Source organism: Serinus canaria, chromosome 1, assembly GCF_022539315.1.
Source record: "Serinus canaria isolate serCan28SL12 chromosome 1, serCan2020, whole genome shotgun sequence".
NCBI lineage: Eukaryota > Metazoa > Chordata > Aves > Passeriformes > Fringillidae > Serinus > Serinus canaria.
This window is the reverse complement of record NC_066313.1, coordinates 41,194,600-41,215,323: the sequence shown is the minus strand read 5'-3', so window position 1 is coordinate 41,215,323 and position 20,724 is coordinate 41,194,600. Positions and strand designations below refer to the sequence as shown.

At 39.1% G+C, this 20,724-nt stretch overlaps 1 protein-coding gene across 1 annotated transcript in view; it reads left to right on the top strand.

Annotated features, from left to right (window-relative positions):
* Nucleotides 1–20,724, top strand: part of GUCY1A2 (guanylate cyclase 1 soluble subunit alpha 2) — a 142,012-nt gene that overhangs the window by 68,762 nt on the left and 52,526 nt on the right. Inside the window, exon 5 of the mRNA XM_030234080.2 lies at nucleotides 5,030–5,515. Coding sequence (XP_030089940.1) covers nucleotides 5,030–5,515 — 486 coding nt within the window. The remainder of the gene's footprint in view (nucleotides 1–5,029; nucleotides 5,516–20,724) is intronic.

Here is a 20,724-nt window from a genome sequence, read left to right as displayed (position 1 = left end):
CTTTTGCCACAGAATTTTGTGTTTGACCTCTTTACTTCGGCATAAAGTATTTTTTCATATGCTCACACTCAGATTTTTCTTCTTTGGGGTCTAATGTTTTCAACCACCAAATGTTTCCAATTTTTTTTTGTAGGTCATATTTTTTAGACCTTCCATTGCCTTCATTGTTTTTCACCAGACTCTCCAATCAATCCACCTCTTTGTTATACTTTAAAAGGACCAGATTTGTCCTTCTGTGGTCTGAAAATGGGTGGTCACAGTATAAGGATTACTTCTGGTGTTTTGCAAGTTGTATTTTTTGTTTACATAGTCCTGTATAGTGTTTTCTTTCTAAATGACATCATGACATGTTGGCTTACATTCATTTGTTCCACTCTGTGCACTCTGGGTTATCTTCTTAGGAACAGTTAGCCTGCCTGTACATTTTGCATTTGATTATTTCTATCTAAATATATTTATTGCCCTTATTTTGAATTCCAGCTTTAGCTCATTTTTCCAATTTAAGACATTTGTTTCTTTTTTTAATTCCAATGTTATCCGTCATACTTTCAGCCCTTCTAGATGTGTCATGGAAACATAGCAAGAAAATCATTGCATTTCTTTCTGCAAGTGTACTGTTGTAACTATACTGTTTTGTCCCGTGTTCACAAAATCTCCTAAGGCTCTAACTCCTCAAATGTTATGAAATACCTTGCTGTAAATGTTCCTGAGGCACTGCCATGTATCGTATAGGACATTCAGAGAAGTCCAGTTGTTTTAAAACTTAGGTTAGCAGCTGGACCTCCTTTCTGAAAGTCACCCTTTGTACCTGGAAGTGATGATGGTGATGGTGTTTAGGTTCAAGCTGATTTTGCCCCAGTCTTTCCATCTTCTAAATAACTATAAGCCTGATAAGGAAGCAGCTTTGTTTTTTCTTACTGAATTTGTCCATTTTATGAAATCAAGCATGGATGTGCAACTGTGTATGAAAGTGTGGCCTAGCAGTGTAAATTTCTAACCTAATCCCAATAAATAAAACTAAAAAAAAAAACTATAATCACAGTTTTGGAGGGTTTACTCCTTTGATCAGAATCAAAGGAGCAGCTCCATTAAAATTTGTGGATTGCAGAGGTTGCAGAAAAGGTCTGGCCAATTAGAAGGAAAATCCTTTTTAACCCCCCAGTTATTTCTCAGGGATACCATCCTGTATTTCCTTAATCTTTTTGAGGAGATGTGACACCTTCTCTCTGTCACTATTTCAAAACACACATCCTTGTACGGAGTTGTATCCTCCCTCAGTGCAACCCATGAAGCTTTTCCCTGTGCTTTTCCTTAAAGATTAGGCAGTGGATTTGGCATTTGATTCATAAGCTTTTTGGTCCTAGGGTGGGTTGCATCCAGAGTATGCAGAGGTTGTGCAGAGGGTTGGATATTGTGTACCTAATGAAGGAGCTGGCGGTGCAGTGCTCAGCAGGAGACTCTCCATGTTCCCAAAAAGCAAAAAGCAGCTTTAGAATCTGTCAGTATTTCTGAGCTGGGTCTTTGAGGAGGGAGGCTGAAAGAGTTCCTTAGAATCAGGAACTGTTTGCACCCTTTCTTTCAGTGTTAGGTTTTTTGTTTTTCATCCCAGGGCTACTTAGGCTGTGGTGTCATTTCACTGCAACATAAGACTGTAAAATGTGATATATATAATTGCTCTTTTCAAAACGTTCTCTTGCACCACTGTAAATCAGGAGAATGTGCTCTGAAAATGGCAGAATTATTCTCATTTTATTCAGTGAGAATATAATTAAAGAGACAAGAAGGCAATGAAATGTAGCAGTAATGAAATACAACTGATGACAGAAATGTTTCCATCTTTCCCTGCTTACAAGAAAGATGGATGATGCCATCCTGCTTGCCTGTAGGCTTATGGTCCAGGTGTAAAGCTGTCCAGCTTTGGGGAGTTGCCCAGAAGTGTGACTTACTATGGCAAGCTTCAGTCAAACCTGATACCCTGTAACATCAGCTATATTTTTAGATAAAAAAGAAAAATATAAGAAGCATGAGAAATCAAAGAAAAGAGATGGAGGTCAGGCTGGATCACAGCTGCAGACTGAAGTCTGCTAGAAAGTATCTGAATCATCTCTGAAACTTCTTTGGAAAGGAAAGGGCTTTGCAAAAGCTGATGAGAGTGATGCAGTCTTAACTCTTCTCTGCTGTTGTTCTTTACAAGACCTTAGTGTTTTGTCCCAGGAAAGCTGGGGCAGTTTTTTTTTCTGCTATCCTGTTCCCTGATTTGGCAACTTGAAGAGACTGGCAGGCCATTTTCTAAAACATCCATCAGTCATCAAGAGAGAGCAGGACAACAAAGTCACTAATGTAACGTGAAAGAAGTGATAGGAAACATCCTATCAATTCCTATTAAGCAAAACACATGATAATTTAGGGGATAAAGCTGAAATATCACTGAACCTTTGACAGTTTTAGAAAACTAATCAGTTGTGTACAGAGAATATCTTCGCAAAAATTTCTCCAAATGCTCTGGGAACGCTCAGCCTTGCTGAAGCAGGGAGCAGCTCACTTGGTTGTTATTAGTTAGGCATTTTACAGGATGGTCTGTCTTTTATTGCTTTTCACACATAAGTCTCAAAGTGTCTTACAGGGTGGTCAATAGCATTGTTCCTGCTGCGCTGAAAGGCCACATCAGAAGTCAGGATTGATAATTTGCCTGGGGTTACCCAGAAGCAGAGCAGAGGACTCCAGAGTGCCTGTTTAGTACATTATTTACACAGTCAGTGTTTCCTGAGAAAAGCCCACCTGGGGAAGGTTGGCACAATATATTAATGCAGAGAGCGATCACATCAAAGAGTTTAACACCTCAAATTGACAGAGGTGAAGTGGGAGCACAGGGGGATGCATTGATCTTCTTCTAGTCTCACAGCTGGTTAACAGGAGAAACACCTCCAAGCCAGGTGCCTTGCCTTGCTGACAGCAGCTCAAGCCCAGGCTAGGCTGGCTCAGCCAGGGTCTGTGGTCACACACTCTCCTCCTGAGCTGAAAACACCCTGTTTTCACCTGGAGATGGAAGAGGCAAGTGCTAATATGAGATACTTTTATTTTGCACAAGAGTGAAACTCTGCAAACAGAAAACTGTCCGACGCAAGGGAACAAAATAGGAAGAGAATTCAGAAATGCTGTACCTTGTATTTCATAGTTGGCAGCTTGTACTTCAGAGTTAAAACAATTTTGCATGTGTCCTTTTGAAAGCATGAGGCAGCATGCATGAAGAAAGCATCCTATTTCCCAGGGAGCCATGTTTCAAAAATAGAAAAAGAACACTTAGCCATGGAGCATTAAATCAGCTCATGTAGTTAGCTGACTAGCTGTCTCACAGAGATGGATGCCCCAGAGTGAAGCTGAGGAAGCAAGGCTTAGGAATGTAAATATTAGTAGGTGTGCAGGAAAATAAATTAGAAAATTTGACAATTTTAATTACTTGCATTTATTATTTTCACTTGCTGAGTTCCCTGGCTGACATCAGAAGCTGAATGTTAGTTTGCTAGCAGAGAAAGCAGAGAGTAATAGGGGCAGGATAGGCTCAATTCCCATGTTGCCATAGAGTTTACAATGACAACATTATGTTAAAAAAAATATTATGTAAACCTTATGTAAAAAGAACTGATAGAAAGAGGTCCTTCCTTAAATCTCCCCCAGCCATGGAAGTGCCATGTAGGATTTCCTGTCACCTCAGCAGGAGCTTTCAGACCACTGGGCACTGAAATCACATCATTATTACAGACACCTCTGGATTCCATGATGTAGGTTTTTCTGTTTTACTTGGTGGGATTATGGATGGAAGGAGGATTAAATGATAAGTGAATAATGTGACAGCAAGCTAATGCCTACATGATGAAAGAAATGGTGACTGGAGGAGGTCTTTTCATTTCAAGATATTAAGTGGAATAGAAAACACAGATACAAGGCATTATGGTGCCTAACACTGCTTAGATGCACAAGGTGAGTGTGTTGTGCCTGTATTGACTGTGAGATCCTCAGGGTGAGGTCTGTGGGTATTTTAGATCACCTAGCACAGTATTGCCCTGGTCTTTGTGCACTCCTGGAATGGAAACATTCATGGGGTTGTTTTTCATGGAAGAGGCTATGGCAAGCTGTATTTACAAAGAGATACGGTTTGTCTGATTTAATTTAGTTTTCAGTGTCCATTTCAGTCTGGCAGTTTTGTGCTTGACTGCCATCATGGAGCAAGAGGTAACCATCCGTGGCCTCAGTGATATTCACCCTTGGACAGTGCTCAAAACATCTAGACATCTAACAGGCAAAGGCAAAAACTATAAACCAGTGTGATGAACCACCTGATGCTCCTTCCCTACTGTATCTTCTGCTATCCCACAAATACAAATTGGATGAAGCTCTGTTACCAAGAAATCTGCAGATTCTGAATGTCAGCCTTCCACTCTGCTGCACGTATGAGAAGGAAAACAGGAAAGAGGAGGGCTAGTACAACATTTCCATGCCATTTGTTATTTTATAGAGCTGTTTTTCACATCTATTTTTGTTTGATTCCTCTATAAAATCACTAGAATTTACTTGTATTAGATATTTTGCTGAAAAAAAACAGAAGGCACTTCATTTCACTAACCTGCTTTCAGATAGTTGCAATTTCTCTTCACTTTTTTGCTTTTTGTAATTTATAGCTAAGTAACAGAGAAAGAACAACTCTGAAATTTGCTTGTAAGTCCAGGTAGATCCAGGAGCATTATTTAGACGGCACTCTGAGAATACATATTATTGCTTTCTTATTTAATTGGGTACAAACAAAATCCAACATCTGATTTGGGAATACTTTTGTGTCAATTTAGGTTATTTTCTGACTCAATTTGGTGAGCAGACTGTGAGTCTCATTACTTGAGTAGGTGAGTGCAAAAGGCTTCTGTATAAAAGGCTACAGTTAATTGTTTTGGCTGAAAAGACGGAGAAAGCAGAATGAGGATCCACATCTACAAGCTGATTTTCCCCCTTGTCTAAACTCTTTCTTTTTGTTTTGCAGGTGATGGAGATTAAAGGACAAATGATTCATGTGCCAGAATCAAACTCTATATTATTTCTGGGTTCCCCCTGTGTGGACAAGCTGGATGAGCTGATGGGCCGAGGCCTCCATCTTTCGGACATCCCTATCCATGATGCTACTCGTGATGTCATATTGGTTGGGGAGCAAGCAAAGGCACAAGATGGCTTGAAAAAACGAATGGATAAGCTGAAGGCAACGCTAGAATGTACGCACCGAGCCCTGGAAGAGGAGAAAAAGAAGACAGTAGATCTCCTTATTTCTATTTTCCCTGAAGAGGTGGCTCAGCAGCTGTGGCAGGGGCAGCAGGTTCAGGCCAGGAAGTTTGATGATGTCACCATGCTCTTCTCGGACATTGTTGGCTTCACTGCCATCTGTGCTCAGTGCACACCCATGCAGGTCATCAGCATGCTCAACGAGCTCTACACACGCTTCGACCACCAGTGTGGATTCCTTGACATCTACAAGGTAACAGCTCAACTCCTAACCTGGTAAAAGATAGCTGAAATGGAGGCAGAAAAAAATCCCAGTAGCTCTATTCCTAAATTGCAGACCTTCCTCAGAAAAATATGGAGGCAATATTTTTGTTTTATGTGTAAAAAAACCCAGACCCAGAAATATGACCATTGAAACTCAAATGCTTCAATATGAAATGGTCATCATGGTACTCCCATGGGAATACAGGCCTCATATTCCCATTTTCTTATAGAAATACACATCTCCTGTATTATAGCCTGGTTTCCTTTAGATGACACATCAGCCACAGCATTCTAACAGTGAAGAAGTGCACAGTGATGAATCCCAACCCAGGCTTCAGCTCCTGGGAGGCACTCACTTTCAAATTGAATGGTTTAGGCCTTTATCTTTCCCTTGAAAGAACTAAAAATTTCCATAAGAAGCAGAGCATGCATTAAAAAAAGGTATTATAAGGAACTTCAACTTCCACTGAAAACCAGGAAGAGGACAGCAGATGTCTGTGCGCAGTGTATGTCATGAATGGGACATGGCACTGGTGTGCCATGCTCCAAAGGAAATGTCACACATGCCGGTCCCATTAGAGATCTCATCTTCACTTCTCTTAAATGGATGTTGTGTCCAACATGTATTTGAGAGAAAAAAAGGGGGAGGTAGAATTTAATAAATGCACTGAAGATATTAGCAGTGTAATTATCCTGGGAAACCTACAGACTGTTTTTTATATGGAATGCCTTTAATTTTGTGATAGAAGAAATAGAGCAAGTCTCTTTTTATATGTTAATGCACAAGAGAAAAGGGATGTGGTTGTAAAATTATATATTGACTTTATTACATGCCTGAGGTTTGCAAACTAACAGTTTTCAAACTATTTAATATAGTATTTGTTGATAGGCTGTAGAGAAAAAGGTCTCAAAAATGTCCTGCTCCTTTCATTTCTAGCCTTTAATGCACTTTAAAAGGAATTGAAAAATAATTACTACCCATCTAAATAATAATCATGGCTGAAAAGCTACAGCATGTACCACAGATAAATCTGAAAATTGTATAGCTAAGGGTTGGTAGGGCAGTTTACCAAAGTAAACAAGTACACTGTCAAGAAGTTTGGGCTTCTGGTTTAGGGGTTTGTTTTCCTAATGCTCAGAAGCCAAAGGCCATCTTGGGACATGAAGGCAGTGGAAGGTACCAGCCCTAATTCGAAAACTGTTGTGGTGGTGCTGTCAGAAAAGATGGTGAGTGCGATCTCATCATCTCACCTGATGTTGCTGCTCTGGATTGTGACCCAGCTTCAAGAACAGGACTTGAGGAACTTCTAACCCAGAGTCAGGAGGATGCCTAGTGACCCTGCTTCACATGCTGTGTGTTCCCATGGGTGTACTCACTGTGTTCCCAGGTGACTAATTTCAGCTGTTTTGAAGCATTCAGAATAGCCTTTGTTGAAAATTATGGTTGCATGGGAATAGGATATAAAGTATGCAAAACTCTGTGATCTGACTGCAAAGAAGGTTGGTTGAGTCCTGTGAGAGCACTAAGAAGGAATATTTATGCATAGGAATAATCAGCACCACAGCAATTATGATTTTATAAGTTATTGCCAGGTAGTGAATTTTAGATACTTAATCAGCACTACTTGTACCCAGGCCACCTCAAAGATATATTTGTGTAACTAGGCTACAGAAATTTATCATGTGACCTAAATACATAAATTTTTAAATTTGCTTGTTTTTAAGCAGCATGGCAAGAATAATTTCCAAAGATTATTTGGTGGCCGTATCTGAATACCAAATGCACCATTTTGTAAACAGAAAATTAAGCAAAATAAGATAAATAAATTCCATGCTGTAAAATATTTACCCAGCTTTACTTGTGCAGAATTTTGTGTTCAGAACCTCACTGCTTCTAAACCGGCAATGAACGTAATATTTTCATTTGTCTCATGCTGTTCATCCAGGGATGTTTATAGAGAAATATGGCACAGAAAGAACACAGATCCTCACATTTAACTAATCAGGCATAGAGGGCAAGCATAATAAGCTCTTGGGTACAGACTGAAAATGGTTGGAGAAAGCTGAAGGGTGATGAGTTAGACTTGGAAGTTTCTTGGAAATCAAAGTAAGTAGCCATAACTGATGAGGTAGGGAAAGCTTATCCAATGGATGGAGGCGCAGGTAAGAATGACACAGACAGATGGTGGGCTCAGAAGATGAATTTCACAGCAGCATTTTGGATGGATAGCAATGATGACAGATTACATTTGTCCAGGCTGAAGGAGAGCATTGCTGTAATTGAGATGCACGGTGCTATGAGCCTGGGTGACAGTTTCAGCAATCTAGAAGAATCTGTGTTTTAGACAGTGGAACTTGGGAAAGAATCTGCTGACATATAGTTTTAGTGAAAAGATTAGAAGGGACATGTTCATGATAATCACAGAAGAACAAGGAGGTGAAATAACTGAGACCTGGTGATGCATTTGGAAACTGGGGCTGCTGACTATCAGAGCTAATTATATTTGGCTTGAAGTTGAGGAGTAGGAGAAAAAGTCAAGCAGGGAGTGCAGTTCAGGTCAGTGTAGCTGCAGATGCTTGGCAAGCTGGTGTTTGTGGACATGCAAGTAAAAGCATGGACTCCAGGAGCAGAAGTCATGGGAGAGATATCTCAGTACATTTTGAAAGCTGTGGCTTTGGGTAAAATATGTACTTGTTGGCCTGTTTTGACCTGTTTTTCTCTGCCTCTGAGTTCCTGTTGTTTATCAGCCAAGTACTGGGAAATGATGCTTCAGTTAAGCCATCTCTTTATCAAATAAGCTAGTTAGATATGCTGCAGCCTTGTCTTCTGGCATTTAAACTTAACTCTGCAGTCTGAAATCTTCCCTGCTTAAGATTCCCACAGCTTCTGTTTCTCCTTCATGTAATATGTATTTGACATTGGCTCATTTACAATATTTGTTTCTTGTGAGTCCTTCTGCCTTTGTAGGCCTGCTTTCTCAGCTCTTTTCCCCTCAGTTTCCTTTCTGAAACATTTCCCTCTTGCACCCTTTAACGGTGTGAAGGCAGCATTTATTGTGCACGCTTTTTATGGCTGCGTGGCTGGGTAGTGTCAAGCCAAACAGAGTGGAACCAGACCTGATCCTGTAGGTGTTAGTTTCTTTGTCCTTTGTCTAAACAGGGCAGAATTTGTCCTTGAAGACTGCAGATTTTCTCTGATGCTATACTTCACTTTCTCTGAAGCCCTAAGTCCCACTTTCCTTGTCTAAGCAGAGTCCTAAATGTTTTTTTGAAAATGAGCTGTGGTCAGCAGCCAGAATTTCTTTGCCGTACATCTTCATCGTAAACATTTTAATTGAAAGTTTATTGATTATTTATATAAGACAATGTAATTACATACATTTATTTTACAATCAGAATCCACACCTTAGTTGTGTGGATTCCTGCTTTCTTTTTGGTTTCATTATTTGGCTAAACCAGCACTCTCTCTGAGCGGTACCACATGCAGCTTCTGTGGGCTTTTATTCCTGGCAACCTGATACACTTAGTATGTTACATCTTTATTTTTCTGATTTTATATGCCTAACACTGAATACAGCCTTAGTGTTTGCTCTTTGTAAAGACCCAAGACTAAAAATGATGGGAAATCTGGACTTTCCTGCAATCATTCAAGACTGATACCAGTTTTGAAAAATGTTTCTATGTAAAAATGTTTATACTTAAAATGTAATTTTAAACTCCCATTTCTTAGGATATCACTTTACATTTCTATACTGATAGTTAGGTTGCAGAAATCTGTACTCATTTTACAGTAAATACCAGTCCATTCTCAGTGCCGTGACCGTCCCCTCTTGAGACCTAATACATCTGTACTCAAATGCAAGTATTTGTACATACTTGTACTTGAATAAATTTCTCAATCTTACTATCAGTGCTATAATGACTAAAGAATACTTCAATAAGCAGGGTCATGAGCTTCAGATTATTCTGAAGTTTTCCAGGCTTTATGTTTCATAAGTTAAAAAACATAGTCTCCAAGTTTTTCTGTAAAATCTGTAAAGTTTTTGCCATCTTTCCATCCAGTTTTACATTTTAAGTTCTGTGCAAATACGTGGCCATTTTGAGAAGTTTTGAAATTCTGAACTTCAGCTTAGGCATGTGCAAAATGCAGGAAATGCAATTAAGATATATAAAATGATAGTGATACTCTTACATGAGCAATACAGAGCACATAAAATATTACATGATACCTTTTTAAAAAAAATGGAATGGTGCAGCTCTGAGGATTACCAGTGCACTAGGTGTTGCTTCTTCCTGATAGCTTAAAGTCAGTGGGTTTTGAATGTGTAATAGATGAAAATGGGCAATAGAAAAAAAATTCCATAGCCCAGAAGCTCGCTCTCTCTGCAGTGCCACCCAGCCTGGTAGAGGTGCCTTCAGCAGACTGCTCTGTTTGGGTCCCACCAGAGTGTTCCTGAACCTTCTTTCTCCTGTCTTTGAGCTGGCTATGACACTTTCTCCTGCTTGAAGTCTTTGCCCATACCTGGACTTGCTGGCATGCTGGCATGTCTCACTCCAGTGTGAAGTTAGAGCAAAGCCAGAGCAGCTCTCTCTTCGGGGAACTCACAAGTGTTCTTGGTTAAGTTAAGGGGAAAAAAACAAAAACAGGGAAAAAAAAAACTAAACACAAAATGTTACACAGATTTTCTCTGCAGATCTGGTGTAACACCACCCAAGAACTCAAGAATATTGTAGGACTTCCCATTACTTTAAGTATATATTTTTCTCCAGCCTTGTGGACGATTTACACTTTCTGTCTTCTGGGAGTTCTGCAAATGAAGCAAACAGACACTCAGGCTCCAGAAGAGTTATTCTTTGCTTTATAAACATACAGCCCTGCACAAAGCACTAAAACATCTGTGCATGTTCTCCTGCAATACATCACTCAAGAATCCTTTAAAGAGCCTTGGACTTCTTTTTCTGTATACAGCTACTTCTCTACTTCTTCACTAATACCATACTTGTATATAATTCCTTCTTTTTTTTTTTTTTTCTTTTTTGGTCTCCTTTCACTTTTCTCTCATCTGGAGTGCACACATTTGTTTGTAACTGCCCTGGTCCATATGTGAAACCTGGCTATTAGCTTTCACTTGAATAGGACCAAGAAGGGTGTCCTCCTTGTTCCAAACTGAGGAGCAAGCCTGCGTACTGTGGCCAGACAGGAACCATGGCTAGGGGCATTCCCTCTTGCAGCACACAGATGCTATGTCCCTGATGCTATGTCCTCTGTTTTATTCTGTCCAGTTTTTCCACCTTCTAAATTTTAGTACCTCTGAGGGACTGGAGAAAATTAATTTCACTTTCCCTCTGCTTTGGCTCTTTTCATTTTTGAGCAGCCTGGCTGGACTTTCATGTACCAAGATGCAACATTTTCATTCATGCAAATAGCATACATAACTGTACCTTAATTTATTAAATTATTTAAATGAACATGGAGGATACTTAGGTAAGTTTATGGAAACCAGATGACATAGGAATTTCAGGACACATAAATTAAAGCCTGTATAACCTTGAGGAGGATGTTCTGGTTCACTGGGAGTTTAAATACTGGGGATACCTCTGGCAAATTAAGACCTCACTTACACTGGGAGAAAAGCAATCACATTAAACTGAAATGTGTGTCTTGGGTCATACATGATTATTTTAGTATTTTCTTATTTTGTTAAACAGTTCTGCACTTTAATATTGCAATAGGTAGAATGCCAGCCAGGAAGTTTTTTGTTCATCAGAGATAATTGGTCTGATTTTTGCAGTTTCATATTTGCCTACAGAAGAGAGAAATCATTTTGTATTCCATGGCTGTTGTGTGCAAACCTGATGCTGGTGTCATGTAGAGTACAAGTCTTCTGACATGACTCTTTTTACTTAAAAAAAAGAAAACCTCTTTTAAGATACTAGGTAGTAATTCTACATGGCAAATACTGTTTGCCTTTTTTCTTCTATAAAGGAAGTAGCACTCTGAATTACAGTGTAGATGAAAGAGTTTCTCCATATATTGCATACTGTAAGATCTGTGCTTAAGACTGCTAAGTAGGTGCTTTAGAAAGAGTTCAAACACAGCTCTTCCTGCAAAATGCTCCTGAACTTGCCAGTATGTAAGATCATTAAATTCACTAAAAATAAGATGCCCTCAGGCCTGGTAAGAGCAATTGCTTCTTAATTAGGCTCCTGGGAAAGGAGCTTGGTTTTATAGGAAGTCACTTCTTTTGAAAAATGAGCTTTACAAGAAGAGCAGAGTTCTGAACTTCATAGGTGGATGCCTGTAATCCCTCCATTCTCACATGGGAGGAGTTTTCTTGAAGTATTTCCAAAAGCAGAATGTCATGTCATAAAAGTATTGCAAAGTTACCTTGAAACTTGGGCACCAGATTTCACTGCCTAGGAATTGATTTTGAAAACATTAGAGACAGAAGAGAGTAAAACACTAACTAAAAACTGAAGGACATTCTTTGAAAACAAGTGCATTCTCAGATCCTATCTTGAAAACTCTCTAATCCTTTCCAATGCAGAAAGTTTTTTTAATATATCAGAGATTTGGAAATCTATAAATGGTGCTTTATACTGACTGAGATTGTTAAGCTTCAGCAGTGTTGCAAAATTCAACTGTTTCAAAGCTTTGTGGACAAATCTTTGCAGTAGAAAAAACTTAGAGAAAACTTCAAAATGTAAACAGAATTAGGCCTTAATTTGTATTCAGAAACAGCACAAAACCAAATAGATTTTGTTTAATTTGAAAAAGGAGAGTATTTACTCTTTGCAATGTAGACAGAAATGTGGATCTAGACCTGCCTCGGGATCAAGAATACCTAGTCCAAGCTCAGAGGAGGTTTTTCTGAACTGCACTCACACCACCTCCAGAGAAAGAGCACACACACTTAATCTCTCAGGGAAATACCCTTATCTGGTTTCCCTCCAGCATATTTTTTTTTTTTTATTTCTCTCCTTAGAATCTGTGTTTTAGATTAAATGTCTTGTTCAAGTCTTTGTACCATAAGCTGCCCAAAACACTTCACATCTGCTCTCCCTGCGCTCAGTGATTAATAACATCCCCTGACCTGCATGCCAAAGTATGCCTGGCAAGACCCAGGACTTTCTGAGCTAAGCAGGACCTTGCTGTTGTGCTGACAAATGGTCTCGCAGCACGAGCAGTCAGCACACTCATGCAGTCCTTCTCCTGGCTTGGGGTACTCCATGGGAGCAGGAACATGCCCACTGTGGTGCACTTTCCAAGGCACAGAGCTCCCCTGGAGTCTTATGGGAGTCTCACAAACTAAGCCTGTGGCCCACATAAGCCAGTTTTTCAGGCAATGCCCTGAAAAGCGTGCTGGTGACAACGTGGGAGGGGTCTTGCATATCAAATGTCAGTCTGGGCATGGATGCAGGCAATTAGGCAATGACACACATTTGCATCCTGCTGTACAGGATGCAAATGTGTGTGTCATTGCCTAATTGACATCTTGTGAAAAAAGATGTTTGCAGAATTCAGGATGGAATACGTCATGCCTTGAAAATTCATTTTTCTCTTCAGTTACTATAGAAAGAGTATTGATGAGTAGACTGAATTAAAGCTTCATTTTTGTGTGACTGATGCTTGGTAATGTGAGCTCCATCATGAATGAGAACATTGTAAGGTTATGACTGATCAGCAGAGATACTGTGAGAGTGATTTGGGTAGAAGGAAATACGGGAGATGTCAATGACATCTTGAAGTAGAATATGGATATCAAACAAATTGTTCCTGTGATGAGTGCTGAGATTGTTGACTTAAAACTAAAAAGGAAAGAATCTCCATTTTTTTTCAGTTTTTGTCCCATACCAGTTAAAAGCTGTCCTGTTTGCTGCTGGACTAGAAGTCATGGACAGGAATAATGAAGCCCAAATGAAAAGTCTGAAGCACCATGTTGTCATATACCACAGCCTTTTCCTTATTCTCCTGCTGTAAAACTTAGGGCAGAAAACAGATGAAAGGAAAACCTTTGGGAGGTACTAATAACTTCAAAGGTTTCCTTTACAGTTAGACTTGCAAGAATTTCATCTTAAGGCTGAATTTGACTGTATTCCTTTAGAGGGAAGACATTTCAGCTTTCATAAAAGAAATACATAGTTTTGAGGTACTATATAGTTCAGTCTTGCAGATGGAATGAAATATGGATAAACAGGATAATGAATATTTTGTGAAAGCATAGGTCTTTACTTCAGGCCCTGATAATTTCCAGTGTTCATTTATATCCTGAATTTTGGCCTCATGCTGGGATGAAATTTATAAAACCATCTCCTTTAATATTTATATGCTACCATGGAAATGCAGCCTGGGTGTGCAGGAAGCTAAGATGTGCTCCAGTTAGTCTAGGCTGAAGAGTACATATAGAACTTTGACTTTGCTCATTAAGAAATGAAATCCAGGTCTTCAAATCAAAGTAATATGCTAGAAGGCATTGATTTTGCTGTTAAGGTCATTATAAGAATCATTTCAGGTTCATACCTCCAATAAATGCTGTTCTGGATGAGTATCAAAGACTGGAAAGGAAACTGATCTGTGGAGGGTAGAAAGTTTTTCCACTGGTTCCTCTGACAATCTAGAGATCAGCTTTCCTAAAGGGCTATTTGATTTTGCAGAACTTGCCATGTCCTTCTTTTAGAATTGACCTGCCTCTGTGACCTTCAGAGGTTCAATCTGCCCTTATGCCCCTTCACATAGTCTTGTTAATCCTTCCTGTTCTACAGTTCTGAGATAGAGGTGAAAATATGCTACTTTTAGCATAGAGTTACTAATTTAGACTTGTCCTCACAGTCAATAGAGGAAAGTTTGATTTTATAGGCTACGTGTGAATTTTTTAAGTGTTAGACTTTTTTTTATGAAGGAGGTTCTTGGCACAGGTCAGGTAACTGCAAGAGTTCCCATTCAGTTCATTGGTTATAAAGAGAACTGAGAGTGAATAGCTCATGTTCAAATTGCTGTATTAGACATATTTCTGGTTAGGTGAACTGAATCTCTCCTGTGTAGATTACAGCTGCTACATCTTAGCAGCTTGCAGTCTGTAAGATGCAGCTGCAGCTGAAATATTGCTACTTTCCTGCTAGCGTAATCTACTTTTCACGTGTTTTATAGTTACTTAATAATAGTATAGCTTGATGCCATTTTATGGTTAATGCACAGAGTATATTTTAACTGGGCTGAAGGAATTTTTACGGTATTTTAATTTCTTTCATAGAGCATCCACTCAAGTTATTTCTTCCTACCTTCTTTGATTTTTGTTATAGTGCCACTGAGCCCGGATATTCTGTTGTCCCTCAATAATCCCTTGGAACACTTAAGTGATTAATTCAGAGCCTGAATTTCTATACATTATACAAATGAATGTGATGACTGTTGTCAAAACACCTCATCATTGCTCAGTCCCATTGAAACAATAAGTAACATCATTAATAGCTACATTTGAGAACAGGATATACCATATAGTTGAAGCTTGGGTTACCTTAGAATCTGCCAAAATAGTGCATTATAATGGTCTGCACTTGTACTGAATGCAGCTGCTTGAAGAAGTAATAGATGCCTTGTGAGCTACTTGTGAAATGTCAGGCTCATAGAGCAAACTTCTTTGTAGCATTTTCATTTTGAGATTTACTGCCTAAAATAAAAAGATTATGTTCCTTATCCCCATATTTGCTGAAGCATCTATGAAAATCTTCACTGCCTGCAGATGCTTGATTGCTTTGAAAAGCTTCTTTTTATTTGAGTAAGACCTTGTTGTCAGTACGGTTTCACAGGTTTCCCTGTTTCCTAATTCATAAGGATGCAGATTTCTTTTTTTCTCTTGCTCTCTCACCCTCCACCACTGTGGAGAGCCCACTTGTATCTCCTCAAGTGCCATGAAACCATTTCTGCTCCAGTCTGGACAAGCCCAGCTCTCCCAGCCCATTTTCCCAGGTGCTCCAGCCCCACCAGCTTGCTGGCCCCAGTGAGCTGGATCCAGTTTATCAATCTCTGTCTTGCACTGAGGACCCCCAAAGTAGGTGTGGTATCTGAGTCTAACAAGTGCTGAGTGAGGGGTGATTGGCACTTCCCTGGCCTCTGTTCATACATCCAGAATGTCATTGGCCATTTTTGTTCCCAGGACTCCTTGCTGGCCCATGTGACATTTACTGCCCAGCAAGACCCCCAGGGTCTCTCCCAAAGAGTCACTCTTCAGGAAATTGGCTGTATCAGTTCCAGAGAAATTCCTCCCCAGGGACAGGAGTTTGCACGTGTCCTTACTGAATTTCATGAGCTTCCAATTCATCCTGCCTGTACAAGTCACTCAGGATGGCAGCCCAGCCCTAGAGCAAACTGACAATTGACCTGTCTCTCCCATTTGGTATCAACTGTAGGCTGATGCAGGTTCAAATAATGTTATTGTCAGGAAAAAAACCCCACAGATTTTGTTATAAAAGACAGATATATTTTAAAATTCTAGGGTTTTTTTTAATATACTGTGTTTTGAAAAGCGTTAACTGCTCAGTAAACATTTTATGCACTGAGAATGCTGTGTCTGTATTTTTCTGGGAGCAGGTAAACATGCATAGGAATCAGGCAGAAGGAGAGGCAGGTTAAGATGGAGAATAATGCTCTTCAGACAAAAAAAAAATTGATCCACAAGCTAACTAGAAAAGTTAGTTTTCTCAGAGAGAATAGTTAAGTGATGAACAGAAGGGCATTAAACTGCAATTAGCTAAAGCATTACCCCTTTCCCTGGTCATTATTTGTTTTCTTCACTCTCAAGCTCTTTAAGAGGAAACTGATATAATTGCAACTGCTGTTTGTTATTATTTCAGTTTTACAAAATAAAGTTTTATAGAGTATCTCCCAGCAGTAGGATAGTTTCAGGCTATTGGCAGATTTCTCATATGTGATAAGAAACAATTTGGTAATGATCTTCTCTTCAGCCAAACATAGCATATACACTTTGTACACTGTGTCTGTAAACAGGGTGTGGAGCATAGAGAGATTGTTTAATATTCCAAGTTTCCTTGCCAACTTAAAATTACAGTGATTATGAACACATACTTACTTAAGCAGAAATAAATATTTCTGGTGATTAAAATAGCAGAAAGGGGGGAGACCATAAGCAGGATTCGATGCATATGGAAACTCAATTCAATTGGAAGAAACATCTGTTAGTCTATAAAAAGAAGGGTAAGAAATCAAGACATGGCTAAAGAATATCTAAGTCTGGTTATTCTATTTAAACTTCATGTGTATGATACACTTATATATTTTACCCATATCTGTCAGTGGAAAACAAACACAAAATATTGAGCAGTGTAATGTATTTTTCCTTAAACATGACCCTTTTCTCAACAAAGAGAAACCTTTAACAAACATTTGATATGCAATTCTTACATATTTGATTTCCAATGTAATCCTATATTCTGGTCATCTGTGTGTAGCAGGAGTATCCTGTAGTTCTTTATCCTGAACTGGAAGGCAGTCTCACTTTTTATTTCCAATTTATTTTTAAAAAAACTACCATTGAACAGGCTATAAGGAACAGTGACATAAATTATTTTAGGTTAAATGGATGCTAAATATTACAACCCTTATGAGTGAGATAATAAATACGTATGCAGCCCTGTGAGTATTTTAGAGATGAAAACAATAGTACATAAGTACCCTTCAGAGGAAGGTGAAGGATCTGCAAAGACATGCTGTTAAATAGGTAGGTTTTCTTCCTGAAAAAAGACAGCAACTATTGAATTTTTAGACCCATTTTTGGTATGTATTTCATTTTGATTGTAAACAAAGAAGCCTGATTGATATGAGTATAATTTAACCCATTAAAACTACACAAACTGCACTCAGACTTATTTATGTCTCTTACTTGAAAAAAATAGTAGTGAGTACTCCATTGTAATAGTTCTAGTACAAATTATATATTAGGTTTTCACAGGAAACCTGCTGAGAGAGACAGGACTAAAACTAGAGCCAATTCTCCCTCCAGCTACTTCTTTCAATGTATTTAATATTTCTGATTGCAGTAGAAATTTCAGATTAGAATTGCCACAGAGTGACCCCTGCAATTATGTTTTTTATGTTGATTTCCAAGCTGTGCTTTGAAAAAGGTTCTGAGTAGGACTCATTAGAATTGAATGTTTGAATTCCTGAGTATTTTTGGTGAAAAATCTTCAGCCTGACATTTCAGGTTTCACTTAAAAAATGGTATCTCTGCCCCATGTATGACACTCTGTGAAATGAAGTGTGACACTTCAGGTTTTTTGTTACCTCTGGAAGTTCGGAAAGTTAATGACTGATGCATATTCATGAATTCAGGATGAAGGATGCAAAGCAGGGATGTTCCTTCAGTGCACCATATTTTCCCTAAAAAACTGTCGCTGAAACAACACCCTGACTTTATATCCATAAACATAACTTGGCTAAAACTTCCAGTTTCTCAGTTTCATAACAAAAGACAACACAAGGTTTAGCTACTGGTAGTTGGAAGAGACCTGTTGGAGCTGCCCAGGGAGCAGGTTATTAATCTCTTTTCTCTGGACATTTTGGAATTGGAGGAATTACATTCTGACTTCTGTGCTACCAAATTGATCTGCAAATCATATTCCATCTCAAATGGTTATGAATTAAGGATAAGTGACTGTAAAACAATTACTATAGGGTTCACCCTCTGTAAAAAGTACTGTTCACATTTAAAGCAGGCATACAGTATCTACTGAGGACCAACAGAGGCTGGCTATGTAGAAAATGACTTCTCAAAAGCAGAAGGTGTTTGCTTCCTGCTGCAATTGCATGCATGATCACTCTTCAGTATTCAGCAGTGTTGGGATAACTGTCTAGAAAGTTTTCCTGAACTGTAGAGCACACACAACCACTTCAACTAATTATTAACTTTAATATAGGATTTGGACAGTTACAGTTCCCGTGACTTGAGAGTTAGAGAAGACTTTAGAGGAGGGTTTGGAATAGCAGTGTAAGTAGCTACAGTGCTTCCTGGATTCTTCATTTGTTAGTTAAGAATAAAAATTCTGTTATGCAGTTTTTAGGAATTGGTCTTTTTCTTGAAATCCAAGTTCATCTTCTCTCTGTGGTACTGTGTACTAATTCCCAATTAATGAAAACTCCAGTGAAGCTGGTTATGGTAAGTGTAAATCAGTGAAAATGGATGAAAAGTTGGTAACAGTAGGCCAGGCAATCAATGAGTAGCTGGAACTATTAGGAGCAGTAAGAAACTATAATTTAATTACAAAAAAAATATTCTGTCTTATTAATGGTAAAGTGTCAGTCATATGCAAAAACAGCTTTAGTATTCAGAACAGAATATATTTCACTTTTTTAAAGAAGCAGGATAAGGCATTCCAGTCTTAAAATGTTGAAAGCAAAACATCATATCTTTTCCTGCATATGTATCTGGGAAGAATATAAAAATCAAAAATACTACTACTGATGCATCTTAAAAGTCACATTACAAAGTCAAAAACTCAGAATCTAGTTTATCACATGGTGGAGATTTCCTGTGGAGTTTTATTGCTGTATATCATCATCTCAAAAACTATCAAATATATCTGAGTGCAGCAATTTTTAGACACTTTGAGTAGTGTCTGCCTTTTCTTTTAATCCTATTGGCATTGAATATTTATGGAGTAGGTTGGTCTCTGGTGTGCACAGTTTCAGGATCTATCCAGACAATAATTTGGAGCAAGCTATGAGCAGTACTTTGTATTTCTAGTCCAATTGCTACTCCTCAGCTGAGACAGGAGAAATTCCCTTCTTCCCTGTGTGCATCTGACTCACTCAAGGGCCCAGCCTGGAATTCTGAAGTGTGATGTATCACTCCTCTTGCAGTCTCTATTTCAAATGTCCTCATATACCCTTGTGAAGTTCAGCAAGGCCAAGTGAAGGTTCTGAGTCTGGGCCAGGGCAATCTCTGGCATTAATACAGACTGGTGGATGAATGGATTGAGACCATCCCTCTGAAGAATGACTTGGGAATATTGGTAGATGAAAAATTAGACATGAGCCAGCAATGTGTGCTTGCAGCCAAAGACAGCCAACCATACTCTGGGATGCATCAAAAAAAATGTGGCCAGCAGGTCAAGGGAGGTGATTCCTGCTCTGCTTGGGGGAGACCCCACCTGCAGTGCTGCATCCAGGTCTGGTGCCCTAAGCAAAAAAAGGACATGGATGTCTTGGAGCAAGTCCAGAGGAGGGCCACAAAAATGACCAGAGGGCTGGAGTGCCTCTCCTGAGAAAACAGGCTGAGAGAGTTGGGTTATTCCACTTAGAAAAGAGAAGATCTTATGGTGACCTTTGATGTATAAATGGGGCTTATAAGAAAGATGGAGAGAGACATTTTACCAAGGTCTATTGTTACAGGACAACAGTCATTGGTGTGAACCAAAAGTGACTGTATTTGATATAAGGAAGACATTCTTCACAATGAAGGTGTTGAGACACTGAAACAGACTGCCCAGAGGAGCTGTGGATGCCCCATCCCTGGAAGTGTTCAAGGCCAGGTTGGATGGGGCTTTGTGCACCCTGGTCTAGTGGAAGGTGTCTCTGTTCATGGCAGGGGAGCTGAAACTAGATAATCTTGAAATGTCCCAACCAAAACCATTCAATGATTTTATGACTCCGTACAAGTGGATCAAATGCAAATGCCATGAACAGTCTGAATTTCAACAACTTGTGGAACTTTCAGAAGATTTGTCAAGTCTGGTTTTGAAGAAGGATGGAACCAAGGTTAAAGTTTGGTGGAGGTACTCATAATAAAAATTTCAGCTTAAATGCTTAGTGGGGAAAATCCTAGAAGTGACTGAAAACAGGGTTACAGAATGATAAATCATTAGACAGGCCTGTCAGTACTCTTCACATTCAGTTTAAACTACCAGGTCTGTCTAAGCAGTCTCCAGTATTGCTGTCAGATGAACTGCATAGGGACAAGCACTTTAAAGAGTAATGGCATTATTATAGTTTTTATTGTTGTATAAAGATGAATATGAGGCAGCTTCAGTCCCATTTTTCTGGTAGTACAGTACATTCAGTGTGTGGAATTTAGCTGTGAAATTACAGCTATGGAAATTTCCGAGGGGGAAGAAGCTAACAAGATAAGTAGTTTTGTCTGAACACTGCAGGAACAGTATATGATCCCACATCTATGCAACCAGCTT